At 35.6% G+C, this 15,647-nt stretch overlaps 1 protein-coding gene across 1 annotated transcript in view; it reads left to right on the forward strand.

The window, feature by feature from the left end:
- Positions 1-15,647, forward strand: part of DCDC1 (doublecortin domain containing 1) — a gene marked incomplete at its 3' end in the record, with an annotated part of 460,818 nt that overhangs the window by 266,087 nt on the left and 179,084 nt on the right. The window contains 3 exon segments of the mRNA XM_082627300.1: positions 270-284; positions 286-419; positions 13,839-13,899. Of these exon segments, the coding sequence (XP_082483426.1) occupies positions 270-284; positions 286-419; positions 13,839-13,899 (210 nt within the window).

Below are 15,647 nucleotides of genomic sequence, written 5' to 3' on the forward strand. Positions count from 1 at the left end.
CGTGATGGATCCCAAATTGCTGCACTGTGAAATACGCACAGAAAAAAAGGACAAATGAAGATATCAAGGTCTGTTTTATTTTGCACTGAACTGTAAAATGCCACCCTTGTCCGACAGAACATCACTGATTCTGAGCAGGGCTCACTGACTGCTAAGTTGTGGGTAGTGTTTCACTTTTGGCAACTGTTAATATCCGGGTTTATCCAGGCATAATGACCTCACTATTTGTGACACATTGTTGAATTTTCTGGTTCTTTTAACTTATTTAGACCTTTCTCCCCCTTCTCTATTCATTGGAAGACTGGAATGATCCTGAGCCGAGTGATAACTCAGGGCTGCCTAGCTATTGGTCATCCAGTCAGAGTCAAGGCCACTGAGGGAACATCACTAGAAAGATACAAATTAATCCTACAGAAAAGGTAATGTTTATGAGCCATTTACCTCAAAACAAGAAATGTTAATTTCAAGATTCCCGAGCAGTCAGATCATGATGCTTCCTGGCTTAGATGGAAATTTCATTAGGTTTTAAATTTATTTTCAAAATATCAATATTAATTTTTCTGAAATAAGCTTGAAAGTATATGCCACTTAGTTTGATAGTGTTTCTTAGATATTTTTAGAAGTGAAAAGTTGGTGTTCAGTATGTATCTGTGTTTTAGACAAGCTGCTGCTTTACTCTATAATTATTGAAACTCCTTTCTTTATATCCATTTTGGTTATTAATTTAAAAATTTAATGTTCTATATGTATTCCTAACCTTTTCTCCATTTTCTGAATGTGAAATATTGAACAGTGAAAGAAAAATCAAGGAGACAAAAAATTGCTGGCTTGTAAGGTACCAAAAGTGCCATTCCTGTTTGTTTTTCTCTGACTTGGTAAGATAAAATTAAAAATAGATTTAGAGGGCTTCCTTGGTGGCTCAGTGGTTGAGAGTCCGCCTGCTGATGCAGGGGACACGGGTTCGTGCCCTGGTCCGGGAGGATCCCACATGCTGCGGAGCGGCTGGGCCCGTGAGCCATGGCCCCTGAGCCTGCGTGTCTGGAGCCTGTGCACCGCAACGGGAGAGGCCACAACAGTGAGAGGCCCACGTACTGCAAAAAAAAAAAAAAAAAAAAAAAAAAATAGATTTAGAAGAAAAAATTAGCAATAAGGAAGAAAGGTGATCTACCTTTCCTAAATGCTTTCTTTTTTCTTTTTCATTTGTCTTTTGATTTTACCTAGTGTTGACAAAAACAAATCCTGTTGTACTTCTAGACTTAGAAAGCTATTAGCCAACTACTTCTGGCTGGCTAGACATTTAGGATGTGCTTAGGGCTGAAAGCAGAATAAGGGCATTTAGGCACCAGAGAAACTGGCTCAGCCACAAATACAGAAGGGAAATTTTCTCTAACATGCAAAGCAGACTGTCCAAAATTACATAATGGCTGGGAATGTGATCTACAGAGTCAGATCTCTAGAGTCTAGAATTCTTACTCTAACAGTGACAACAGCAAATGCCGAGCCAGACACTATTTTAATTTCTCGATACCTCATTGTTACATGTACTCTTAACAACTACCTGATAAGGTAGGTGTCATTACTATCATTTTGGGTGAGGAAATTGAAATATAGAGGTGTTAATCACTTACTTGAGGTCATAGCTACTAAGCAATTGGGGCAGAATGCAAAAATTAAGTAACCATAATCTATAAGTCACTCTTGGCCACAAAACTACACAGTCTGTAGGCCAAAATCCAGTGAAACAACTGCCAGTGAGTGCCAAATGTGGTAGTAGATACCTCAATGAATGAGTAGGGTACATTAATTGAGAAACCCAGGCAGAAGGATGAGGGAGACAGTAGCTTGCTATCTCATAAGCTGGCCAGTGCTAGTAGAGTCCTAAACACACAGTTCCCAAGAAGGGGCAAGCAAACTCAAAGCAAGTCCCAGTTGATGTGGTGCTATATTTGGAGTAGGTAATAAGAAAGATTTCTGGGACAGAGTCAATGCTGTAAACTGGAAACACACAAAGTGTCAACTTGCAGTAATGACAAGGGCAAACCATGGGACACGGAGACAGAGATGCTTCAGCTCACTTAGTCCAGAGTTATAATAAAGAGAAAAATCTATCAGTTGTAACTGACCCAGAAATGATGCAGATTATAGAATTAATACTCATGTCATTAAACAGTTGTTATCATTGTATTCCACATATTCAAGAAGCTAGAGGAAAGAATGTACATGTTAAATAGAGACATAGAAGACAGATAGCAATAGAAACTATCCACAATTGAAAGCCAGAGAAGAAAAAATAATATATTGAAAAAAAAAATGAACACAGCATCATGATGTGAAAAGTGCGATGTGAAAAGCTTCATATGGCCTAATCTCTGAATAATTAGTCTCTGAAGGGAAGAAGCAGAGAACGGAAAAATGTTGGAAGAAATGTTGCCTGAAAAATTTCCAAATTTTGTGAAAACTATAACCCACACATCAAAGAAGTTCAACAAATTCTAAGCACAAGAAACACAGAGAAAAGAAACCAAGGACAATCATAATAAAACTGCTTAAAATTAGTGATAAGGGGAAAAATCTTGTAAGTACACAGAGAGAAAGACATTTATTATTTACAAGAGGAATAAAGATAAGACTGACAGCAGATTTCTTGTTGGCAACAATAAGAGTGAGAAGAAAGTGGAAGAACGTCTTTAAAAACTAAAAGAAAAAACCCCCCAACCTGTCAGTATAGAAATCATCTCCCAATGAAAATATCTTTCAAATATTAAGGCAAAATAAAGACTTCAGATATTATTCACAAACTGAAAGAATTTGTCACCAGCAGACCTACAGAACAAAAAATGTTTAAGGAAGTCCTTCAAGCAGAAGAAAAATGGTATCAGATGAAAATGAAGAGCACAGGGATAAAAACTACATAGGCAATATAAAGACCTAATTTCTTATTAAGTTTCTTTAAAATATAATTTATTGTTTAAAGCAAAAAATAATTTTATTATGGAGATAAAAACATGTAGATATAAAATATATGAAGGCAACAGTACAAATGCCAATAAGAGAAATGGAAGAAAGGGTCTTTTTTTTTTTAAATTAATTAATTTGTTTATTTATTTTTGACTGTGTTGGGTCTTTGTTGCTGAGTGCAGTCTTTCTCTAGTTGCGGCGAGCAGGGGCTACTCTTTGTTGCGGTGCATGGGCTTCTCATTGCAGTGGCTTCTCTTGTTGTGGAGCACAGGCTCTAGGCGTGTGGGCTTCAGTAGTTGTGGCACGCACACTCAGTAGTTGTGGCACGTGGGCTTTAGAGCGCAGGCTCAGTAGTTGTGGTGCATGAGCTTAGTTGCTCCGTGGCATGTGGGAATCTTCCCGGACCAGGGCTCGAACCCATGTCCCCTGCATTGGCAGGCGGGTTCCCAACCACTGTGCCACCAGGGAAGCCTGAAGAAAAGTTCTTATACTATATTTGTCAAGTGGTATGATATCAACTGAAAGTAGACTGGTAAGTTAAAGATGTTTATGAGGGACCCTGAAACTAAAATAATATAACAAAGAGTTATATGTCTAACAAGCGAAAAAAGTTGATAAAATGAAATAATTAAAAAATACTCAGTTAATGTGAAAGAAGACAGATAAAGATTGAAAGGGAGGCAAAAAACAGTTAGGACAAAGAGAGAATAAATAACAAGATTGTAGATTTAAACCCATGTGTCAATAATTGCATTAGATGTAAATAATCTAAACAGCCCATTTAAAAGTCAGGCACTGTCAGATTAGATAAAAAAGCAAGATCCATCTATATGCTGACCTACAAATAACCCACTTTTTTAAAATCCATTTTTAAATTTTTTATTTATTTATTTTTGGTTGTGCCATGTCTTAGTTGCAGCCGGTGGACTCCTTAGTTGTGGCATGTGAACTCTTAGTTGTGCCATGCACGTGGGATCTAGTACCCTGACCAGGGATCGAACCTGTGTCCCCTGCATTAGGAGGTGAATTCTTAACCACTGTGCTACCAGGGAAGTCCCAATAACCCACTTTAAATATAAAGACACAATAGGTTAAAAGTAAATGCCTGAAAAATGTATGCAATGATAAAACTAATCCAAAGAAAGCCAGAATGGCTAAATTAATATCAGACAAAGTAGACTTCAGTGCAAAGAATATTCCAGGGATAAAGAGGGTCATTTCATAATGATTAAGGGATTAGTTCATCAAGAAGACTTTGGGCTTCCCTGGTGGCGCAGTGGTTGAGAGTCCGCCTGCCGATGCAGGGGACATGGGTTCATGCCCCGGTCTGGGAAGATCCCACATGCCGCAGAGTGACTGGGCCTGTGAGCCATGGCCACTGAGCCTGCGCGTCCAGAGCCTGTGCTCCGCAACGGGAGCGGCCACAACAGTGAGAGGCCCGCATACCGCAAAAAAAAAAAAAAAAAAAAAAAAAAAAAAAAAAAAAAAGAAGAAGACTTAGCAATCCTATATGTTTGTTCACCTCATAACACAGCTTCAAAATACATGAAGTGAAAGCCAATAGAACTGCAGTGAAAAAGAGAAAAATCTACAACTGTAGTCAACAATAATAATATCCTATTTCAATAATTAATAGAACAAGTGAGGAAAAATCTGTAAGGATACAGAAGACTAGAACAACACTTGTTGATACTTATAGAAGAATGCACTCAATAACAGCAGAAGACATATTCATTTAAAGTAACAGTATATTAAACAGAATGGACTATATTCTGGCTATAAAACAAGTCTCGGGCTTCCCTGGTGGCGCAGTGGTTGAGAATCTGCCTGCCAATGCTAGGGGACCGGGTTCGAGCCCTGGTCTGGGAAGATCCCGCGTGCCGCGGGGCACCTGGGCCCGTGAGCCACAATTACTGAGCCTGCGCGTCTGGAGCCTGTGCTCCGCAGCAACAGAGGCCCCGATAGTGAGAGGCCTGCGCACCGCGATGAAGAGTGATCCCCGCTTGCCGCAACTAGAGAAAGCCCATGCACAGAAACGAAGACCCAACACAGCCATAAATAAATAAATACATTTGGGGGAAAAAAAAAAGTTATAAAAAAAAAAAAAAAAACAAGTCTCAATACATTAACAGAATTTACATATTATAAACATGTTCTCTGGCCATAATGGAGTTATATTAGAAATCCATAGCAGATAGCTTTCACAACAAGGTCCTACTGTATAGCACAGGGAACTGTATTTAATATCCTTGTGATAAACCATAATGGAAAAGAACATAAAAAAGAATGCATACATGTATAGCTGAATCACTTTGCTGTAAAGCAGAAGTTAACACAACAGTGTAAATCAACTATACTTAAATTAAAAAATAGCAGATAGCTTTCTGGAAACCCCCCAAATATTTGGACAAAAGTAACACATTTCTAAATAACCCATGGAGCAAAGAAGACATCAAAATGGAAATTAGCAAGTATTTTGAACTGAATGAAAATGAAAACACACATATTAAAAACTGTGGGATGCTACTGAAGTTCTTAGAAGGAAATTTATATAAATGCATAAGTAAGAAAAGAAGAATGATATCAAATCAATGACCTCAGCTTCCATTTTAGGAAACGAGAGTACGAAGAGCAAATCAAACTCAAAGTAACCAGAAGACAGAAAATAGTCAAAGTTCGAGTGGAAAGCAATGTAACAGAAGACAGGAAAAAAGAGAAAAATCAAGAAAACCAAAAGCTGGGTTTTTGTTTTTGTTTTAAAGATTAAAGAAACTGATAAACCTCTAGCCAGACTGTTCAGGGAATAAAGTGAAAGGACACAAATTACCAGTATCAGGAATGAGAGAGTTGATATCACATAGTTATTAAAGGAGTAATAGGGAATATTCTGAACAAAGATGTGCCAATAAATTTGCCAACTGAGGTGATAAGGACAAATTCTTTAAAGGGCACAAACTACCGGTGTCTACTCAAGAAGAAATAGGTAACTGAATAGTCCTGTATCTCTTAAAGAAATTAAATTTTTAGCTGAAAACCTTCCCACAAAGAAAACCTCAGGTCCAGATGGTTTCGCTAGCTTCACTGGGAAATTCTACCAAACATTTTAGGAAAAAATAATGCCAGTTCTCCATATTCTCACACAGAAAATAGAAGAAGATGGAATACTTCCCAGCTCATCCTGTGAGGCGACATTACTCTGATAACAAAAAACAGGCAAAAAGACATTACAGGAAAAGCAAATCATAGACCAATATCCCTCATGAACATAAATGCAAAAAAATCTTCACAGTTTAACAAATTGAATACAATAATATATAAAAAGGATAATATATCATGACCAGGTTGGGCTTACCCCAGGAAAGTAAAGTTGATTTAACATTTGAAAATCAATCAATGTAAATCACCATATTGGCAGACTGAAAAGGAAAAAATCATGAACATCAAATTGATATAGAAAAATCTTTTAACAAAAGTCAGCATCCCTCCTAATGAAAACTTTCAGAAAGCTGAATAGAAGGGAACTTTGTCAGTATGACAAAGCTCATCTATGAAAAACCTGCATCTAACATCATACTTAATGATGAAAGAGCAAATGGTTCCTCCTAAAGTCAGGAACAAGACAAATTTGTCCATTCTCACCTATTCAGCATTGTGTGGAAGCCTTTAGCCAGTATAACAAGAAAAGGAAAAGAAATAAAAAACGTCTGATACAAATTGAAGAAATAAAACTGTCTTTATTTTCAAATGGTGTGATTATCTATGTAGAATATCCTATGTAACCAACAAAAAATTTCTAGAATTAATAAATGAGTTTAGCGAGTTTGAGAGCTTGAAATCAATATATATATATTACTTGTATTCCTATGTACTAGCAACAATTTTAGAAACTGAAATTTTAAAATACCAATTACAATAATATCAAAAGTATGAAATACTTAAATATGAATCGGATAAAATATGTACAAGACTTGGTTATTGAAAACTACAAAACATTGCTGAGTAAAATTAAAGACCTAAATAGATGCAGGGATATACTGTGTTCATGGATTGAAAGACTACATAGTTATGATGTCCGTTCTCCTCAAATTGATCTATAGATTTAATGCAATCTCAATAAAAAGCCCAGCATGTTCATTTATAAAAGCTATCAAGCTGATTTTAAAATCCATATAGAAATACAAAGTACCTAAAATAGGCAAAACAATTTTCAAAAAGAAGAAAAAAATGACCTGACCTCGACTTATTATAAAATGATAGCTGTGAAAAATGGTGTGCTGTTGGCACCAAAGTAGACAATTAGATCAATAGAACAGAATCGATCATCCAGAAATATATCCACACATATATGATCAATTGATTTTTGATGAAATTGCAAGAGAAATTCAGTGGAGAAAGGATTTTTTTTTTGACAACAGTGATGGAGCAATTGGATATACATATGCAAAAAAACCCTTTGATCCATATGTCATACGATAAACAGTAATTAACTCAAAGTGGATTATAGGTTTAAAACGTAAAAACTAAAACTGAATATTTTAGACAAAAACATAGGAGAAAATATTTATGATCTTGTATTAGTCAAACTTTCTTAGATATAACATCAAAAGCATGATCCACAAAAATATAAATTGATAAATTGGACTTCATTAAAATTAAGACTGCTCTTTGAAGGACATTGTTAAGAGAATGACAAACAAACTACACACAAGGAGAAATATTTTCAAATAATATATATTTGAAAAATACACACAACTCAAGAAAACATGGGCAGATAAATGATTTGGGCAAATACTGTAACAAGGAAAATATATGGTTGGCATATGAAAAGATGCTAATCATTAGGGGAATGCAAAATACACCTAAAATGCAGTACCACTGCATATGTAATAGAAAGTCCACTGTTTAAAATGCTGACCATACTGAGTGCTGGTGAAGATGTGGAATAACTGTAACTCTCATAATTGGTACATGGTTTCAACATTGTTGGTAGCAATATAAATGGTTCAGTAACTTTGGAAAACAATTGATACTTTCCTAAAATATACACATATAGGTGTGTATATATATAAAATATACATATATATGTACAGGTGTGTGTGTGTGTGTATATACACACACACACACGCACACATATACAGGTATATACATGTCTGTACCTTATTGCCCGGCCACTCTGAGAAATTTATTTAAGGGATATGAAAGCATGTGTCCTTATGAAGACTTGTACATGGGTGTTTATAGCAGCTTTATTACTAAAGCCAAAAGTAAAAACTGGAAACAACCAAAATGTTCATCCATAGGTGAATAGATAAATTATGGTGTATCATATAGAAAATATTACTTAGCAATAAAAAGGAGCTAACTCTTGGTTCACACAACAATGTGGGTGAATCTCAAAATAATTATATTAGGGGAAAGGAACAAAACCTGTAAAAGCATATATATTGTTTGATTCCATTTATATAAAACTTTAGAAAGTGCTAACTAATCTAGGAAGAAGATCTGTGTTTGCCTGGAGATAGGAAGGTGGGGAGGGACAGGAGGACGTGATTACAAAGGGTCACACAGAAACTTTGGGGGTGATTTTTGGGGGGTGATGGATATGGATGTACGTTCATTATCTTGATTGTTGTGATGCCTTAACATGTGTAGACATGTTTCAAAACTTAGCAAATTTTACACTTTAAATATGTGCCTGTCAATTGTATAATATTTTATAATATTGTCAGTTACTTCTCAATAAAGTTGTTTCTAGAAAGTACAAAAAAAAAACAAACCTGAGGAAAAAACAAACAAAAATCAAAATGATGGGTAAGGAATAACTAAGTGGTTATTTTAGAGGGAATTGGTGAGGGAAGACTACTCAATGTGATCCGTAGTCTAGGTAAAAGTGGCAGGTGGGGCTTCCCTGGTGGCGCAGTGGTTGAGAGTCTGCCTGCCAATGCAGGGGACATGGGTTCGTGCCGTGGCCCGAGAAGATCCCACATGCCGTGGAGCAGCTGGGCCCGTGAGCCATGGCCGCTGAGCCTGCGCGTCCGGAGCCTGTGCTCCGCAACTGGAGAGGCCACAACAGTGAGAGACCTGCGTATCGCAAAAAAAAAAAAATAAATAAATAAAAAAAAAATAAATAATAAATAAAAAAAAAAATAAGGCAGGTGTTTGGAAAGGTTATATGTAGCTTGATGAACATGTTCTTCATGCCCAGGGTTCTCCCTGGGCTCACTGGATACTGAAGCTAGTGCTGTTGTGGTGATAGGTCCCTGAGGTTACTTCCTACTCTGGCCAGGATTGTCATGGAATTGGGTGGGACTGAAGCCACAAACTCAATGTCCTTGTTGCCTATAGAGAAAGAGAGCTTGGGAAAGGAAAAAGATGATTAAAAAAAAAAAAAAAAACCAAAAAACTGTAGTAAGTTTAACTTGAAAAATCTCTATTTTCAAGAAAAGATTTGGTTTAATTTAGAAAGGAAAGAAAGAAGAGAGCAAGGAGGAGAAGGAGGAAGCTAAGATGGGCAGGAAAAAAGCAGGATCCCTACCTACATAAATGAGGACTATTTGCCTTTGTTCTGATGCAACTTGCCTTTATCTGAGAAACAAACTCTAAGGGCCAGGACTTTTAGAGCTCACTCACCTCTGGGTATATACTTTTGAATATGTTTATCTTTTCCAGAGCATCTGAAGTGCCTGTGTGGTTTATTATTTTTTTAATACAACCATATTTCATTATATAACAATAAATACCCTCTTGTGACAGCAACTTTTAGAGACAAAATTTTTTCCTGTTCTCCCAAGTAGTATAATGTGATTTTAACAAAAGCTATGAATTAAGACATTGCCTTTTATATGCCAAAAATAATAGAACTAGCACTTAAAGTAGCAACCTGACAACTCACAAAGAATATTGTATACATATCATGCCTCATTAGTTCAGTTATGTCTCATTTGGTGTCACTCATAAGGTGTCATCCTTATTCAATATAGCAAGTGCTTGCACATATTTGTCTTTTTAATATTTTTTCTGTGATGTGTATCTGACCATGAGTGAATGAAAGACAAATCAATGTCATTATCAATTGATCTCAAAATCATAAAAATTATAAAAATCATAGACCTCAAAATCAAAGATGCTTCTTTCTAAAAGATATTTGGGACATCAATTAGATAAACCAATTGAATCAAACATTTTTTAGGCCATCATTTAATCTTGATTTTGCTTAACTTTTAAAGAATGTGGGTTGTAGGATCTAGCCTTTCATGTTAAATTCATAAACTATTGGTAATTGAAGCAACACACACACACACACACACACACACACATCTACACACAGAGTTTTGATTATAGAGAGTAAAAACTAGGGACCTGTAGACTTTGTTTGATCTGCACATTATTATAATATTTTTAATTAGTTATGAGCTTATAGAAATAGGGAGATTTCATACACAAAAATTACATACTACTGGCCTTTCTTGAAAAAATCAGAATGTGCAACACTGAACTTTCGTTCTCTTATGACACCCAAAATACAGGAACAGATTCCCCCTTTGGATGGAACACATACCCTCCAGTTTGCTATATTCTCCACCATTCCTAGTAGCAGCCCTCACGTTAGCTCTAGCCTGCTTCATTTATCTCTATTACCTGTCTGGTAATCTTTGTTGTCTTCCTTATTTCAATGTTAATCTTTCAATTATGGGTTTTTGAATTTACTTTTTTTCCCATTTAGGTCTTACTGGAAATTAAATGATAACTGGCCAACATTAATCTAGACTAGGCTAAACAAACACTGCTTTAAGGACACCATTAAATACAGCCAACAAGAGTAGCTGTGTAATGCTAGATGCCAAGATGGAAAGACAGACAAGTAAACTGATAGCACATCACTAGGTAATCAGAGATTGAAAATCATCTCCTTTTTCAATTTTTAAAGTTTAGGAGGCTAAGAGTTGGATTAGAGTGACAGACTCTAGCAAGTACATAATGTAGAAAGAACTGTTTACCATGCATTGGACTTTTAAGTAATATTCAGACATATAGCTAACACAATTAGAAATGTCAACATCAAATAGAAAATTGTCCATGTGTAATTTCACAATGTGTGAATTGATTAATGAAATTTCTTTTCTCTACTCTTACCCTGTTAATAATCATGGAGGGGAAATCCCTTTCAACTTTCTCTATAGATCCTACTTTTGGTTCAGATAGCATTGAAAGACACCAGAGCCATATGAAGCTGCCTGGGAAAACAGATTTGTAGTTGTGAAGCATGACGATGGTGTTCCTTATGGTGTTCCTTACAGTTAACTGGGAAACGATAAGCATTAGCCTATGAAATTTCCCCCAAACTGAACTGTGGGGATGGGCTGCCTTCTTGCTCATACCATCTGATAAATGGACTATTTCAAAGGAAAAAAATATGTGTACACACACACATGTTTTATAGACTTCTGATAGGAATACTATAATGTACATGCATGCTCAGTGGGGTTCTATGAGCAAACTTCCCAGGCAGTTTCCTCACCTGTAAAGTGAGAGTGACCAAATAGTTTTGGAAGTCATATGCTTTCAGAGAAGGAAGGACTCCAAAGAGCATCTACTCCAAACCCCTCTTTAATACTATAGTAGTAGTTTTGGTATTGGTGGTGGTGGTTGTGATTATGATGATGATAATGACAATACCATTATTATTATAAGAAATTCCACGGCCACTACAGACTAAGTGGCCTATGAAAGGTCACATATCTAGTTAATGTCAGATCCAGGACCAGAACTTAGGCCTCTCATCCTTAGTTCAGCACATGCCGTGATCTTTATGACTTTGATTCTTGGATAGAATACTGCTCCTTTTTCCCTCCTCTCATTATTGATATTGTTATGGATTTTTAAGAAACTTTTGTTCTTGTTTCTTTATAAAAAATCTTTTCAGTTTGGCACTTGCTGACCAAGAAGAGGAAATTCTATTACATCATTCTCTAATTCAGTCCCATATGAGCAATGTTGCGTATTAAATCTAAATTTGATTTCTTTGTATAGAAAATGTCTTGAAAAATAAACAGATGCACTTTTGTTTGTAGGAATTTTATTTTTTAAAGAAGTCATTATACACTAGAATGATATATTTCTCATCCTGCACCACAATTGAGATTTGTTTTTTATAGCTTCAGTATAATTAAAAGGTGACATTTATAGATATATATAGACTCCTGATTGGGAAAATTACTAGTAAGCTCAAAGGGCTTATAGATAATATAAAACTACATGTTGTTAGTAAAATTTCTTAGGAAAATATATGCTTGAACAGAATTTAAGCTGTGATAAAATTTAAGAAATGCTAGGATATATGTATTTCTTTCAGTATTATTGATTTTCTTAACCAAGGTATAGTTTATGTTCTTTAGCTATCTCTAAGAAGATCTTTTAAATCCCCTAAACTGTCATATATTAAATTCAAAACATTTTTCATGATGGCCTTATTATTTTTAGAGTGATAACATTTTGACACCTTATTCACATTTCTCTTAACTGAAGTATGGCTGATTTACAATATTGTGTTAGTTTCAGGTGAACAGCACATTGATTCGGTTTTTTTTGCAGATCACATTTCTATTATTCAAAGATATCTTTATCTCCTATCATATACTTGGCACTGTGCTCAGCTCTAAGGATACATGTGATCTCTGCCCTCACACTGTTGCCAATCTGGTAGACATCTCTCCTGTTGTATTAATCTTTGAGAAAAGGTGCTGCAAATTCAGAAAATGAAAACTGAAACCGACATAATTTATGTTTGTCTAATCATTTTATCCTCAAGCTAACACTATAATCCAATTAAAAGACAAAATTCAGAATTTTACAGATTTTGCCCATTAGCATCACTATATTATGAATTGCAGATGTCTTACATAGACCACAAACATCCAAATTCCCCAGAATTCTTATGATTGGAATTACTTGCAATACCTGCTAATGTAGATTTCTGGGGGTCCAGACCTTCAGAATCAAAATCCCACAGGACAGGGACCTGGAGACCATTATTATTAAACACCCATCCCAACATGCCCAAGAGTTTTTCACATTTTCTTATATAACCTGGGTGTAGGTGAAAGGCTAATGTGCACTGAACCACTTTTGGACTGCTGCCTTTGCGTGTTCTGCCCAGATCATACAGCCCCTTGTTTTAGAATAGAGCATTAATTGACACCTCTTATTCTCAACCACTTATGCTTCTGTCAAGTCTCAGAGGCTGTAGGAAAAGTCTTGTTTAACATCCCATTACACTTAATTTAATTCATTTGTCCTCTCTTTGTAAGGTTTCTAAATATTAATGAATACATGATTAGTTAGTTTAGGCATGATTAGCTTCATCACATTTTAGTTTTTCTTTCTTACTCAGACTTGGCTCAGAAAATCTGATATTCTATAATAAAATTTCCTGGCTGTTTCAGAAACAGGTGCCTGAGGTTCCTAATGTTTCATGGTATCTTTTCCCATCCCATCCTCTCAAACCTTATATTTAATTAAGCCCCCTTCTTCCTGTCTCACAAAGGATCATTTTTGGGGATGGAAATTTCTAGAATATTCTTATTGACCCTATTTATTCTCTAAAACCCTTAATCACTGTTGCCATTGGTTATACACATACACACGTGCATGCGCGTGCACACTCACACACCCCACAGCACTTTGGGTACCAAAGAAATCAGTTGTCTTAGGAAAGGCTTTAGCTGCTGAGGTAGCAGTAATGGTAGTAGAATGGCAGAATCCTCAGAGTGTGTGCAGTCCTCCTGCCAGGCTGTGTGGAAAATGATACTTCTACTTGAAACCTACAGAACGTTTCAGTGTAGAGAAGAGTCGTCAATCTCTAAATTACATTTTCATTACAGACATAAAGGAGATGATTCTCAGAAGTGGGTGTTTGGAACTGACGGTTGCATTTATTCTAAGGTAAGGACTATAAGCACAGCTTTATTCCTAATTTTTTCTTTTTTCAGATTCTTATAAAATGCACTGTCTATTGTTGAGATCAAGAAATGCTTTTTTCTGAACAAATGATTTCACTCTTCCCAGAAATGTAGACTTTAACTCAGTTTAACTCAACACTTTCCTCTGAGGTTTTGCTTGACTTTAAAACAAGTTTTCCAAAGCCAAATATAGTTTTCTCTAATTCATCGCTATGATACAACCTAGCATTTTCGGGCATCAGTTTCCTTTCTTCTATTTTTAAAATAAATTTATTTTAAAAAATTGAGCTATAATTGATACATAACACTGTGTAAGTTTAAGGTGTACAACATGCTGCTTTTTTATATATATTGCAATACGATTACCCCATAGCATTAGCTAACACCTCTATCATGTCACATAATTATTGTTTCTTTTTTCTGGACTATAATCACTCTGTTGTGTATTAGATCTCCAGAACTTATTTATCTACTATTTGCAAGTTTGTGCCCTTAAACAACATCTCCCGAATTCCTCCACCCCCCTAGCCCCTGGTAACCACCATTCTTCTCTCTGTTTCTTCAAGTTCAGCTTTTTCAGATTCCACGTATGATATCACACAGTATTTGTCTTTCTCTGTCTGACTTAATCTCACTCAGCATAATGCCCTCAAGTTTCATCCATATTGTCATAAATGGCAAAATTTCCCTCCTTCTCATGGCTTAATAATATTCCATTGAGTGTGTATGTGTGTGTGTGTGTATCACATTTTTTTTGTGGTAGGCCATAAATGGTATCTTATTTTATTTATTTTCTTTCCAGTTTTATTGAGATATAGTTGACATACAGCACTGTATAAGTTTAAGATGTACAGCGTACTGATTTGACTTACATACATCGTGAAATGATGACCACAATAAGTTGAGTGAACATCCATCATCTCGTGTAGACACAAAATAAAAGAAAAAAAATTTTCCTTCTGATGAGAAGTTTTGGGATCCCAGCTCTTAACAAGTTTCATGTATAACAAACAATAGTGTTAATTATATTTATCATATTGTGCATTAAATCCCTAGGACTTATTTATGTGATAACTGAAAGTTTGTACCTTTTGACCACTCCTCCCTCTCCCTACTCCCCACTTCTGGTAACTGCAAATCTCATCTTTTTTTCTATGAATTTGTTTGTTTGTTTGTTTGTTTAGAAGTATAATTGACTACAACCCTCTGTTAGTTCCTGATGCACAACATAGTGATTTGATATTTCTATACATTACAAAATGATCACCACGATAAGTCTACTTACCATCTGTCATCATACAAAAATAATATATTATTTTTGACTGTATTGTTCACACTGTACATTTCATACCTGTGACTCATTTATTTTGTAACTGGAAGTTTGTACCTATTAGTCTCCCTTGCCTGAGGAGACATATCCAAAAAATATTGCTACGACTGATGTCAAATAATGTACTGCCTGTGTTTTTTTCTTTATTCCTTCATCCATTGATGGACACCTAGGTTGCTTTCATATCTTGGCTATTGTGAGTGATGTTGCAATAAACATGGGAGTGCAGATATCTTTTTGATATCCACATCAGCTTTCTTATTTATTAAAATGAAGAGATTGACACTTTGGAAAACTGGAAATATCTACTAAAGTTGAGCATGTTTATGCAGCCCAGAAATTCCCCTATTAGTTGAATGCTAGACAGAAATAGTTAACATATCTTAAGGAAAAATATATCT

Source organism: Mesoplodon mirus (genome assembly GCF_964341445.2).
Source record: "Mesoplodon mirus genome assembly, chromosome: 7".
In the NCBI taxonomy this organism is placed as follows: Eukaryota; Metazoa; Chordata; class Mammalia; order Artiodactyla; family Ziphiidae; genus Mesoplodon; species Mesoplodon mirus.